Raw genomic sequence first — 14,311 nt, forward strand, 5'->3', positions numbered from 1 at the left:
TGCGCGGACCACGGTGTGTGGCCTTAGGTTCAGCGCAGCATACTGACGGCCACACTAGTGGGGCTATGTTACGCCCCAACTATGGTATCGGTCCCAACTATAGTTGGGATCCTCCCAACTATAGTAAGGACGGTCCCAACTGTAGTTTTACAGTTGGGCTGGCCCAACTATAGTTGGGAGTCATCAAGGGGGCCCATCAATAGTTGGGCCACTCCAATCTTTTTATTTTGCAGTGTCCCAACTATAGTTTAGATTGATGTACAACTATAAAACATTCCCTACAGCTCTGATACACGTCTGACTTTACTTGGGACCAATGAAATTAGCTATGGGTGGGGCCTATCAATAGTTGGGCCACTGCACTATTTTTATTTTGCGGTCCCAACTATCATGACCATAGTTTACATTGATGTACGACTATAAAACATTCCCTACAGCTCTGATACAATTCATGTCCGACTTTACTTGGGACCATTGACATTAGCTATGGGTGGGGCCCATCTATAGTTGGCCCACGCCAATCTTTGAATTTTGCGGTCCTAACTATAGTTCACTTGCTGTACAGCTACTGTAACATTCTACAGCTCTGATATATACACGTCTGACTTTACTTGGAACCATTGAAATTAGCTATGGGTGGGGCCCATCTATAGCTGGGCCACGCCAATCTTTGAATTTTGCATAAAAAATGTTGCTGGACTATAAAACCAAGCTACGTAGCTGGACAACTCATCCAACTAGGCAGTACCACGTGGCTGGCCAGCCCTGCGGCATGCATGCATGACGAATACATGGTGCCAGCGCCGCGGCGGAACATTAACACCCTCTATCGAGCCTCCGGGGCAACTCCATGCAGTCCTAACTATAGTTGGGCAGACCCAACTGCCACAGTTGGGACAGTCCCAACTATAGTTGGGACCGCTGCGATAGTTGGGGCGTAACAGCGCTTTTAACATTCTGACATTTTACGCAATGTTTGTATTAATTAATAATGGCTGTTGGACTTATGAGGCGTTGGATTTATGAGGCGTTGAACTTAGATATGGACAGAAATAAAAGTAAATTTAATTGTCGAACCTACGAGGTGTCGATGCTATGAGCAGGCCCGCGTGTACGACCGCCTCCTGTCGTGTGACCAAGCTTGGTCATGTGACAGGTCACGTGAGGGCCTCAACAACGCCAGTTGATAAAGACACCGTGATGGTGTCGCAAGCTCCTGATACGAGCTCTGTAACCAAAGTGTCAAAAGGTATCTTTTATTTACTTGATATAATGGGACTGGAAACGAACTGTCATGCTCGATTCTATGATTCTGTTTTTATTCTCAGTTAAAAAGTAGCTGAAGAAACGCAATGGGAACCAAGGTATCCAAGCAACAGGGGCCGAAAGCCTCCAAGAAGGTTGCCGTGGTGACGGCATTCAACGTGGTGAAGAATCAAGCAGCGACTAGGCGCATCGCTGCGTTGAAGCTAACTAAAGGTATTGTCTGAATTTTTCAATGTGAATAGGGAATTGTTTTACATCAAGAAATCCATTTGCATCAGAGCATTCTATTCACCATCAAATGCATACTAGCTTTGCACAAAAATATGTGCATGTGTATATAAATTGTGAAATACAGGGCGAGTAAAAAAAAGCAGTTTTAGGGTCATTGTGTTTAAAGGGAATATACAACATTTGCAAACATCGAAAAATAAAACTACCAAGTTTTTACGAAATACCTTACTAGGATGTTGGTAAATGACAGTCTAAAGCATCCTGTAAAATTATGGCACCTGGTGTATACATTTCCAATGGTGGTCGGCCGACCATCGTTGGAAAAACCTAACAATTTTTCAATTACTGCTCCAAATTTACCTTTTTTCAGTCCAAATTTTGTTTGCTATTTGTTACATGTTCATGAACGGGTGCAGGCCAGCTGGACTGGTTCCCTTACCTTACAGTTTTCTGGCATCTATAAATTGATCAATTTTATCTTAAGTGGAGTCAGGGAACCAGACTACTTGACCACTTTTGTTTTTCTTGGTTTTTCCAGCATTTTCCAACACAAAATTTCAAACATGTCAGTGTAGCAATATTTGATCTATTATACTAACCCCTCAAATAGTTCATTCCTGAAAATTATAGCAAAAGCCAATGATGTACACATATTCCCTTTAAATGGGGATATTGTTTGAACGGATTGAGCAATTTCAGTAATTGTTTTCATCTAAAAGTAGCTTATGAAATTAGCTTTCCAGTCATTATTATGTTTGGTGCTACAATTTTTTTTAGATATGAAATATAATTTTTGGGGTTTGGGTTCCGCTTTTTTGAACTTGTCCTGTGTTCTGGACTAGGCCTACATGATAGAATTCTTAATTAACTATTTATTGAGTTGTGGCCAATAAAAAACAAGTGCCGCTTTTTCATTTTTCAAGTGATATTTGAGTGCAACAAGGGCCAAAACTTGCATCCGTGAAAGAGGCTGCAAAGTAGAGGGCAGAGCAGCACGGTAAACATCTAAGAAGTTAACCAAACAGTCCTTTTCAGAACTACCATTTCTTACAAAAGGAGAAATGACCATTGTTGCAAAAAATGAGAAATAAAAGAGAACCAAATAAAGAAAGATAGATTAAAAATTAAAGAAAGAAAAACTACCCTCACCCCAAATCCATTACATTTCTAATAAATGACAATTAAGACCGTAGCCGAATTGAGAACTAATCGGCACATTTTAGAAAAGGCCATAACTCAATAAATATTAACCTGATTGGAATGATTTTTTTCGTTTTTAAAAGGCTAATGAACTATACTCTCCAAATATGTATTGATATTTGCGATGTATTTGTTAAAAGCTGTGAAAAAGAGGGCACTTTGATATTTTCTTTTTTTGGGGGGGGGGGTGATACCCTGTATGTGGATAATGTTGTCAGTTCATACTGATTTCCTTTATGCATTTTGTTTGAAAGCTTATCACTTATTTTTTCAGGTAGTCTCCTGTTTGTGTTGCATTCAGATTTGTAAAATTGTCATAAAACCAAGCTATGTTTGTGATATCAGTTTTTTCTTTTTATATTTCATCGTTCTACCTAGCCATGCCCAAAGAACTCCGGAAGGTTGATCTTGGCCTACCCCCATCTAAGGACATCAGAACAGTAGGTATGTGAAACAGAACTACCGTTTTGAAGTAGTTTCATGTAGACTCAAGTTCTACTCATTTTAAACCCCATTACATTTCCTGGTCAAATAGACATTAATTAGGGCTGTACATCGGAACCGGGTACCCGTGCGCCCGACCTTTGAAGTCAGGAACCGGTTCCAGATTATGGGATCGGGTACCCGTAACCAACTTTACAAATTACTTATTAACTTCTTAGACAGTGAAAAAAACACATTTTGAATGTCATTTGTGGGGAATTTTCAAAATGAAAACCAAGCTACATGGGAAAACAAAACATATTTCACGTTATGACGCTCGTGAAAGTTGCGGTTCACACCGTTAAGCTATGCTCACTGTACATACTTGTATCTTGCTGCATTGACGCCCGATGTTGTACTACTATTGTGCGGACCTTTGTGAACAATCTGAACAGCAACTTCCGAGTTTTGAATTTGGGGGATGGGTTTCTTTAACGGGTATCTGGGTATCCATGTTCCACCTGAGTATCCAGTACCCATACTACCCGTAAATGCACACCCATAACATTAACCCTAGACCTCTCTGATTCTTCAATGTCCACCAAGAGCTTTTGGAGGATTTTAAAATCCTTCAAAACCTTGGACAATGCTGGCGCTCAGAGCAAACATTTTGATGAGCTGAAGGTAAAGATCAGCCACTAAAAAGAAACGCAGGCACTTAAAGAATGTAGTTGAATGCTTCCTTCGCAGTGATACCATCTTTTGCCCCAATTTATCTTCACAGCTGACTTTGCCTGCATGACAGGCACTGCCTCCAGTGGCTTCCCCATCCCGGCTTTCACCAAGACCGACTTCAATGTGAATGGCAAGCATGGTGGAGGCACTGCTCTGATGCTGCTGACTGACGTAACCAATACCACCTTCACCTCTGAGCTGTGTTTGATCCGTTGTGGCTTCGATGGTAATCATTACCAGTACACATCCATCAGCAAAGCTGGAGAGCACTCCTTGTACAAGTATTTCCGAACGCACACCGACGCTGATGGCTTCATGTCCCCATGTCTACGATTCGGCTTCTCGAGGGCTACGATTGTGTCCAACATTGCTCTGATGGGTCACTGTGGGGTGATGGCAGTCTACACAGGACCCAAGACGAAAGGTTTCAGCAACACTGCCACCTTGAAAACCGATATATCGGTTAACCCTGGCAAGTACGGTTGTGCTTTGCTGGTCCTGTGCAGCGCTTCGGGGAAGAAAGGCTCACACCCCTGCAACGCATACTTTTTAGCCTTCAGCCACAACTCTGGCGAGCTTGTTGCACACGCTATCACAGATAAGAACTGTGATAATTTGTGGAGCTTCGGCTGTGAGCAAGGGATGCTGGAGATTACTGGCCCGTCCCAGAGTCATTATGGGATCTGGCTCTCTGATGGCGACACTAACACGGGAACATCAGGGAAGGTCATTCACACTCAGACGTTCAGTGGTTCTGAGAAGACGGTTCTGGTAGAGAGTCTCCCAGGATTTCAGGACTACAGTCTGTTGGTCTTGTGCTCATGTAGTCGAGGGGTGGACGATAAGACCTCATCCGCCCTTTACTTAGTAACAGTCCAGAAATGGGGAGTAAGGTGTTCTTTCATTGCTGGAAGCTCTAGCTCGTCGGAAGGAGGTAACGATTGGTTTATCTCGGAGGATAACAACCAGCTGGTTGTCGTTGGGCCTGGTGCTCCGTGCCGCTACAGCTTCATCTCTAACCTTCCTGAGGATGTCGCCAACCCGCAGCAGCGGTGTTTCCAGACCTCCTGCTTAGCCACAGGCCTGGACAGCAACTACCGGGGAGCTGTGTACGTCAACGGTGCAAGCATCACCGGATGGGTGTCCAAAATGTCACAGGTGAAGATCATGCTGAACGGCAGGATGATCGAGCTGGTGGAGGCCGGGCAGCTGTTGGAACAGCCTGATGGCCGACTGGGGTTCCAGAGGGAGTTGAGCGATGATGAGAACAGCACTGGTTTGAAACTCCTTCAGGTGTATGGCCTGACTAGTGATATCAGTAAGTAACCCATTGCTGCATTTTGCTGATGCGTATTTTCTGCAAATTTTTCAATTGTTTTGCCCTTTTTGACAGACATATATAAATTCAACCTTCTGTCAAAAGATCATTTGAGTGACAACTGGTTCATATCTTTTGTAAATCTTGAGCATATGTGACCTGCCATAGCATAATGAGGAATAACCCCCACCTTTGACTTTTCACGTTTTATATACATCATGTTAAAGCGCAAATCATTGGCTTTCCAATGATACCAAATTTATATCTCTAGCTTAATTTATTCCAAAGATATGCCGCAGCAACTTCAAGTGTACTTGGGAAAAAGTTTAGCAATTCCTGTTGGTCGAGAGTGTGTCAAGCATGTGGTCTTAAACTGCCATTTAAATGCTGGTCAGTAATGTTTTAGACTGGTGTTTAAACTGTGCTCCACGCCCACATGCACGTGCGGCTGCTTGGGAACCACTGATGTGAACTGCAATATAAGGTGCTATCTTGAACACACGGCGTGCCTTTCACACAAAACATAGAAGTTGCATGATCTCAACATGGTCTAAAATAGTCAAACAAAATCCTTGAAATTTTGTCAACTTTACTTTTTATGGCTTTGATTGAAAAGGTATTTATGAATGGTATGGGCTTGGTCAATGATAATAACCTTCACACAATCGGCTTGGACCATTATCGGCAACCAGGCCCCTACGTGTTTGTTTATAACTCCTTCATCACCCTATTATCCCCGCATTTATACACAAATGCCTATAATGAATTGATCGTTAGCCTGTGAACCACTATCACTGTGGATTCAATATTCTTGAACACAGATAATCAGCCTGCGAGTATTGAGTTGGAGGGCTCCCCCTATCGTATCGTGAACCAGCCCAAAGGCGTCCTGTATGCTGTCAATCTTGGAGGGCCCATGTACGAAGCGCTGAACAAAGTGGTCTTCTCTGGAACGGAGATAACATTCAAGGTGGACAACAGGGCAGATGGTGAGTCAAACAATAATTACCAAAAAAAATAAATGATAAAACCACATTTAAAATAATCATTAACCCTGTCTGAGTCTTAGTCAAGAGCAGGACCAGCACTACCTCAATCCAAGTCAAGACCAAGATGTGCCTCTAAAATAATTATAGCCTTCAAACAAGGTGATGATTAAAGGTAGAGTACATCATATGTAATTAGTGCATTATGTTGGTTTGAAGCAACAAATGTGCTCAAAATCTAAAGAAGGGTGCTTAACAACTAACTTGATGACGTTTTTAAAATGAATGCTATACAGTTGAATCTCGTTAGTACAAACTCTGTTAATACAAAATTCTGGTTATAACAAACATAAAGCTTTAGTCCCGACTGTGCATTTATGTGCACAATGAATGGGACTGATGTTCCTCTTAATACAAAATTCTGATATAACAAACAATTTGGCTAGGTCCGAACGAGTTTGTATTAACGAGACTCGACTGTATATTCTGAGAAAACAATATTCTAGGATCGTGATTTCAAATCAAAAGTTACTGAGTCATGTTTTGAATTGCACCCAAATTCAGCGCCGGGGAGACGTTCTCATTCAGCCGTTTGCACTACACGATATCGCGCACTGAACCGATGAATTATAGCAACTGTGTGCGTCATGTCAACGCTTGAGTATACTCATTCACAGCTTTGCTGAATCAAAAACAAACTATCAACGGAAATCTCCAAATATGCATTTTTAGACGTATCGTTAGAAATGGCACTTCATTGTTTTATTCAAAATGTCAGCTTGACAGAAAGAACAATTTCAAAGGGAATTTAGTCCCATTATTATCTTTAAACCAAGTATGCATTTCAACAATAATTTTGTCCGTTACTTTTTTGATAACTGCAAATGATGGACTGTACCTTTAACAGTTTAAGCAAACTTGAATGAGACAAATGCAACAAAACAGCCCAAAAAGATTATGAATGCTGCTCAATTACAGACGATACCAATATTAAACCAGGAATGGATGTTCTTTTAAATTAGTTTTGTGTATAAATGGAATGCCTGTTCAGTGTATTAAAGCTATAGTCCATCATTTGTAATTAGTGCATTTTGTTCGTTTGAAGCAACAAAAGTGTTCAAAATCTAGTGAAGGATACTGAACAACTTACTTGATGAAGTTTCAGCTCAGCTTCAGCTGTATATTCCGAGAAAAACAGCATTCTAGGATCTCAATTTCAAATCAAAAGTTGCTAAATCATGTTTCGAATTGTTTTGAATTGCAGCTTTACGCAATGTCGCGCACTGATCCGACGAATTATAGCAACCACGCGCGCCTGTGCGTCGTTCCAATGCTTGTGCGCGCTGTGCCGAATAACAAATCGAACTACTAATTTAAATTTTCCTACGGTGCTTCTTAAGAAGCACCGTTGGAAATGCCTTCTTTCGTTGATTTCTTCAAAATGAGAGCTTGCCAGAAAGGATAATTTCACAGGGAGTTTAGTCCCCTTACTATCTTTCAACCAGTATGTTTTTCAACAATAATTATGCCAGTTACTTTTTTGGATAGCTGCAAATGATGGACTCGGGCTTTAAATTGGAAATTGATAACACCAAAATCCCACATAACAAGACCAACACCAGTCTGGAGTACTCCAACAAGCTTAATACTGGAATTCTTTGGCTACCACTTCCCAAAGATACTTGTTAATGCATTCATACCTGTATTTACTTTTGTTTTCTATATACTGTAACAGGAGTGAAATGTCAGCGGAAGTTTTTTAGCTCCATAAATGCCGACAGAAACTTATACAACATGATAACCAACACAAACGACGGATTCCTCTTCAGCACCCACAATTCAACCCACCCTGAATTTGCCAATGACATGTCGTATGACGTAAGTACTCCGATCATTAAACCTGGAAATTGCTTTTCGCCTCAATATATGTGATGCGATCAAGCTAAATAAGTCGTTTGTCGGGAATTTTTATTTGGAGATACAGGCCAAAATAGGGCCACTTCATCACATCACTTCATCACATCTCTTGGTGTTCCGACTTCCATAATTTTTGAACTGAAGATGGTACCAGCATGCAGTTTTCACATCAGTAATGCTGAGATTGTGCTCTGTTCAAATTTGTAATAAAAATTGTTTTGACCAGGGTCGACAAACGACTCATGTAGCTTCATCGCATCACATACATGTATGTGGGGTGCTGTGGTCCAACGATTACGGTGTTCGACTCGTGTGCCGTGGTACATGGGTTCAAATCCTGACAGGGAACATGGTGTTTGTGCACCTTGGCAAGGCACTTTACTACGATTGCCTCTCTCCACCCAGGAGTATAAATGGGTACCTGTGAAGGTATAGAGACCATATTGCGCTGATCTAGAGCTGTTGCAGGGTCTCATTCCCGATGAACCGGGATAATAATTGTGATGCGCATTTGATCATATTCTTATGGAATTTTATTTAAATGATTAGTATGACAAGCCTCTTTACTGATGACATCACACTTTGTTTACACGTGTGCTTTCTTATGGGAGCCCGTTGGGGACGAAGGTTTCGTAGCCCCATAGAAAAGTGCACATGCAAAGATAGTGTGACGTCATCAGTATAGATCGATCGAGGCTTATTCTACCTTTCCTCTGGTCTGATTGGCGCAGAAAGCAGTGCCTATAGACTATTATCATGTTGCGGCCATCTTGACTTTTTTCCCATTCGAATCAACGTAACCAAAGCGAGGCTGGAAGGAAAAATAGTCTGGCTCCTTTTTGCACCGATACAAGGAACATGACTGAAATGGTGACAGCATGATAGAGGTCTATTGGTGGTCATGCAAGTGTTGTACATGTAACTTAAGTTGACCCTGCATCATAGGTCATAAAGACATTGACACGCTGGTTGTTCTCTGACTTTGCATCTGGGTTGGATATTCTGCAAGGGTTCAATGTTTGGACAGAACTCACTTTAAACAAATGAAGTATAGGCTGGTTCGTACTTTCGCGAATGAGAAAGTGAATGAAAATTTCACAAGGACAACTATATCACAGCTGTACTGTCAAAAGTGTTTGTCTGTGTTATCAAATGCGCAAGCAAATCTGATTGACTATACAAAGCAGCTTTTGTTTATGTGGATGGGTGTGTGCGTTAGGTGATGGGATTGTGCCTTTGATGATACAAGCATGACATTTGGTACACAAGTCAGAGTATGTCATGAGAAAGATAATTGGCTATAGGGCCATCACAGATTTGTCCTATGAAAAAGTATAAGTAGAATACCAAGCAATGGCAGCCATATTGAAAATTTTGAAAGTTGCTTGTTATTCTACCAATACTTTTTCAAAGGACAAATCTGCGATGGCCTATAGCCACATATCTTTCTTAAGACATACTCTAGACTGTGTGCGAAATGCCATGCTTGTATTATCAAAGGCACAATTCCCCTAAATATTTCCTCTGCCCCACTAAATATTGTCAGAGCAGTTAGTAGTAAGTAGGCAAGGCAACCAACAGTGTTGTAGGACTCGAGTCCAGCACTCGGACTCGAGTCAGACTCCGTCACATTTTTTTGTGACTGGGACTCTACTCGAGTCTCATTGGAAAATGACTCGGACTCGGACTCGACCGTGATGACTCGGACTCGAGCTTGGGGACTCATGACTCGAGTCACGTATGTTAATCAAAAGAAAAACAACGTTGCTTATGTGCGACAAACATAGCATTCTTTATTACTCCATTGACAAAACACGCGGCGCCGCGGAAAACATATCCAGGGGCCGTGCACGCACGCCTAGCGCCTGCACGACAAACACCAGGGCTTGGTGTCATGCCAAAAAATGTGCAGCAAAACACACATAAGGTAAACTAAATACACTAGGATTTACTTTAAAAGACAGAATGGATGATTGAAAAATGATTTTAAAAAAATGGATTAAGTTGGTGAACAACTAGGAACAAGTGATTTTTGACTCGGACTTGGACTCAAGGCTTGTGACTCGAGACTCGGACTCGAGGCTTGTGACTCGGGACTTGGACTCGGACTCGACGTAGGTGACTCGACTACAATACTGGCAACCAACAATGCCTTTCATATCACTCACCACTACCCTAATTTTTGAGAAGTAAAAAACTGAAATACATAGGCGGATTGTAATTTGTCCACAATATGCAAACTCATTTTTGGACAATTCAAAATATTTGAGGTTTAAAGTACTTTTTTTCAAAGGAGTATCCTTTTTACAACACTTGCAAATCAGTACAAAAAGGGTATTTAAAAATGTACATGTAAAAAATGAATTTGTAATTAATGTATTTCAATACAAAATTGAATACAATGTTTCAAAGCCAGACCTTGGGAGACTGTTCAACCTTTTTCCCCATCTTTTTTCCATCTTCTTCAGATACCTGCCAACAAAGGAAAATTGACCATGAAACTGTATAGCATCAGCGGTCGTCTGAATGGGCATATCATCAACATCAATAATGAATCTCATTCTTCAGAGGTTCGTTAGCTTTATGCGGTTAATTTTCAATCAACAAAATGGTTTTGTTTCAGTTGTTCAGTCATTTGAATCCATCAACAAATCAATTAACTTGTTACTTGCTCTTTTTTTATTGACTTCGGTTTGTCAAAAAAGTAGTTATTTCTATATTGATTGAACTTTAATTTATTGAATGATTAAATTTATATTTAATCACCCCTAAGCCTAAGTAGTAGTTATTCAAATCATCAGCTTTGAAATTGTCAACTCAGTTATCATTGATTACTACAAATTGATCTTGTGGATTATTCGTATTCAACTGAAATTATCTGTGTGATCACTGAATGTTATTTCCAACGTTTGCAGCATTGCTTATGTGACTTTGGGCGTGGTACCTTCCAACATAGCATATTATACAAATATTTACTACTTCAAGTGGTGTGGTAAAACTAGCCTCCCTCATTAATCTATGGAGCATTCTGTTTTCCCGAGACATAGCTGAGGGAAGTATGAATGCTCCATGGATCACCGTGTTCAAGCAGTCAGTAGTTGTTTCTTAACACCTCCCTCACAGATTCTGCTTGATTTTAAGAGATAACTGATACATTTAGCAAAACTCCAATTAAAATGTACTTCTACATTCATCATCATGAAATTAGTTGAACATTTGCTTACACTTTTCCAAACTAAGCTACTGCTTAGCTCTGTAGTGCTAGCCTTTGGGAACAAGACGCGCAACGCACACAACTGTTTGCATCTGCACTCGTGCATACCGGTTGCTACGTTTTTTTTTCTCCAGCCGTTGCATAGTCTTTTTGGCTGTGCACAGCAAGATAGTAAAAATATAACGAATGCCATGTGACTTGCTCTTGACCAATCAACATACAGAAGCTGTGGATGAGGTATTAAGGCCTCTAAGTAGTGCCCTATATTAAATAACAAAGACACTGATATTTCATTATTCATACAGCCAACATAGGACTGGGCAGCTCAGTTGGTACATCAGAGTTTGGAGGTTCAAATCTCACTCCATGCAGTCAGTTTCTTTGTTCAACTTTCAATATTGGGTTTTGCCGTTCACCGACGTTTTTGTATAAACACTGTATACTCAGAGCTTGCCATATATTGAATTAACATCACCCCGATGCAAATTCCATCTTATGAATAGTTTGGTTGCGGTACCCGCTGCTATATCAGGTTTGAACCAGCCCGCCGACCCTGACAAGCTCGGTGGTTGAACGATAAGACGTCTGCGCTAGTAAGCAGGAGGTCGTGGGTTCGAGTCCTATCTGAACAATTCTTCTCACAATCACTCGGGACAACTCTGAGTATACAGTGTTTATAAAGATACATTAGTGAAGGGCAAAACCCAATATTGATTTTACATCACCCTGACGCAAATTCCATCTTTTGTATTTAATTTTTGATAATTTTGTTGACAGGTAACAAAGCAGTTGAATGAGATTCCTGAGGTAGTACCCAACTGCACAGCCAAGATTGTGTCTATTCCCTTCACCAGCAAAGGAAATAATGTCCATCTCTACTTTGAGAATAGTGAGTGTCCATGGATACACAAGCATGAAAATACATTTTTATAACATTCATTTTAAATGTTTCAGAGCCAACATCGTACCAGTAGAGAGAAAGCTGTTTTCATGGTTTTTGCTTTGGGCAAAGCCGCATGATGCCATATTCAGGAGTAACTTGGAAGCACTCACAAAGTGGGCATTCGCCTGCGAAGTGGGCATTCGCCCGTGTAGCAGGCGTTCGCCAAACATCTGCGAAGCAGGCGAGGCAGCATAGCCCTTACCCAACAAAGCAGGCGAGGCGAAGCCTTGTTTTATGTAATTACTGATGCTGATAATGTGTGTTGCTGTGGTTGTTTTTAGTTGGGGTTGCTGCACATGCTGAGTGTTCCCCACGTAGTAAATATTTAGCAGGCTGTCGTATCAGGCAAGCACAAAAATACCATTTAAAATGGCGAAACAAATTTGAAAATAAGATGAAATGGGATACAAAGTGCATTTCAAGGATTGCATTGAAAACAAATACATTGCATTGGCCCTTTAAGAGGTTGCTGGTTTGCAACTACTTATTGCTTGATCCTCATCTATGTTACTATTGCTGCTGCTGCTGCTGCTGCTGCTGCTACTGCTTCTTCCATATGAGAGCTGTTTAATGATAAAATACAGGGTGAGTACAAAAAAAACTAAACCCAAATGTCGGGACTATTGTTTTATTGAAGTTCTGCGTGTAGCACTTTCAAAATATAGGATATGAAAGCCCAATTCATCAGCTTTCTTTAAGTACAAAAATCATTCAAATCACTCATGTACTTATCAAGTTACGGAATTTAAAACACAACCACCGTTTAAGGTTCTGTCAACGGATCACAAAAAAAGGTATGTGTTCTTTTAGCAAAACGATAACAATTCACACACATCCCTATGTGATTTCTTGTCGGTTTGTTGAAAGAACACTGATCTTTTTTGTGATCCCTGGACAGAACCTTGGTTGTGTTTAAAATTCTGTAACTTGAAAAGTACATGAGTGATTTGAATGATTCTTGTACTAAAAGAAAGCTTAAGAATTGGGCTTTCGTATCCTACATTTTGAAAATGCTACATGCAGAACTTCCCTAAAACAATGGTCCCAACATTTGGGTTTCGTTTTTTTTTTACTCACCCTGTAGGTAAAAGTAGTTGAAATTACGGTTCTTGACTGCTTATGGCTATTAACATATTGGCTGCTTCTATAACTGATAGAAAAGGCTTCGGTTATATGCAGTTTGCTTGCACCAGCTAATATTTTGTTGCTTCCACTACTGTAGCAGCCAGCGCTGTGATTGATTAAGACTGATTATGGAAATCCCAAATGAACATTGCAGATATGAGCAAAGGCGGATGTCATCCAGCAGCCATCATGGTTCATGACAACACCTACAAGGAGGCGGTGCCTAGTAGGGAGGAGGAGGCAGAGGAGATGAACATAAAGCAGAAGGTTAGATGAGCAATTGCACAATCAGTGGCCCAGTATTCTAAAGCTGCCTGGAAAAGAAAATGGTCGTGCACAGAAAATGCTTGCTAAGTCAAAATAGTCAACCAGCCAAAGATGTCGGGGGATTTATTTTGCATATGGCTGGTTTCTAGCTGAGTTGGCTTAGCCGCTAAGCACTGTTTTCATCTAAGCAGTTCTACCTATTTTATGGTGCGGTTAGCCACAGAAATCTGGGCTGACGATCAATACTCCGTGGTCATGCACCTCTTACATGACAGAATTTCTGTGCTGACCATTTTTGGCACAGAATCCGAAGTTACAGGATGTGCTGAGTGCCAGCAAGCCAGTAATGGGATAATCCGTAAATCCCGGCTCACATAGTACAGCTTAACAACAGGTGTGCCTCGCAAATGCCACACTGTATTTTCCAGTCGCGCACGTCATACGCATGTGGATGCATTTCAGACTTTTGTGTGCACATGTTGGACACTAATCACATTTGCGATTGGTCAAACAGCTTACAGCGGGCCTTTATGGGTTGGTCTGTTAGTTTAACATGTATGGTAAGTAACCACTAAGAGGCAAAGTAGGGTATCAAATGAGCATTTTGCCGCTGGTATTTTAAGGCAGCAGTGCAGCTCGAAATTGGGGTTAAAGGGTCCATCAAGTGAATTTGTCTTAGGAACTTA

The 14,311-nt window shown here is 41.0% G+C and overlaps 1 protein-coding gene across 1 annotated transcript in view; it reads left to right on the forward strand.

Annotated features, from left to right (window-relative positions):
* Positions 1–14,311, forward strand: part of LOC119740704 — a 74,735-nt gene that overhangs the window by 1,541 nt on the left and 58,883 nt on the right. The window contains exons 2-9 of the mRNA XM_038216083.1: positions 1,329–1,479; positions 3,076–3,141; positions 3,905–5,173; positions 5,995–6,162; positions 7,895–8,037; positions 10,545–10,646; positions 12,068–12,179; positions 13,513–13,625. Of these exons, the coding sequence (XP_038072011.1) occupies positions 1,353–1,479; positions 3,076–3,141; positions 3,905–5,173; positions 5,995–6,162; positions 7,895–8,037; positions 10,545–10,646; positions 12,068–12,179; positions 13,513–13,625 (2,100 nt within the window). The 5' untranslated portion in view covers positions 1,329–1,352. The remainder of the gene's footprint in view (positions 1–1,328; positions 1,480–3,075; positions 3,142–3,904; positions 5,174–5,994; positions 6,163–7,894; positions 8,038–10,544; positions 10,647–12,067; positions 12,180–13,512; positions 13,626–14,311) is intronic.

The sequence above is a fragment of the Patiria miniata genome, unplaced genomic scaffold, assembly GCF_015706575.1.
Source record: "Patiria miniata isolate m_02_andy unplaced genomic scaffold, ASM1570657v1 HiC_scaffold_5, whole genome shotgun sequence".
NCBI classification, from domain to species: Eukaryota; Metazoa; Echinodermata; class Asteroidea; order Valvatida; family Asterinidae; genus Patiria; species Patiria miniata.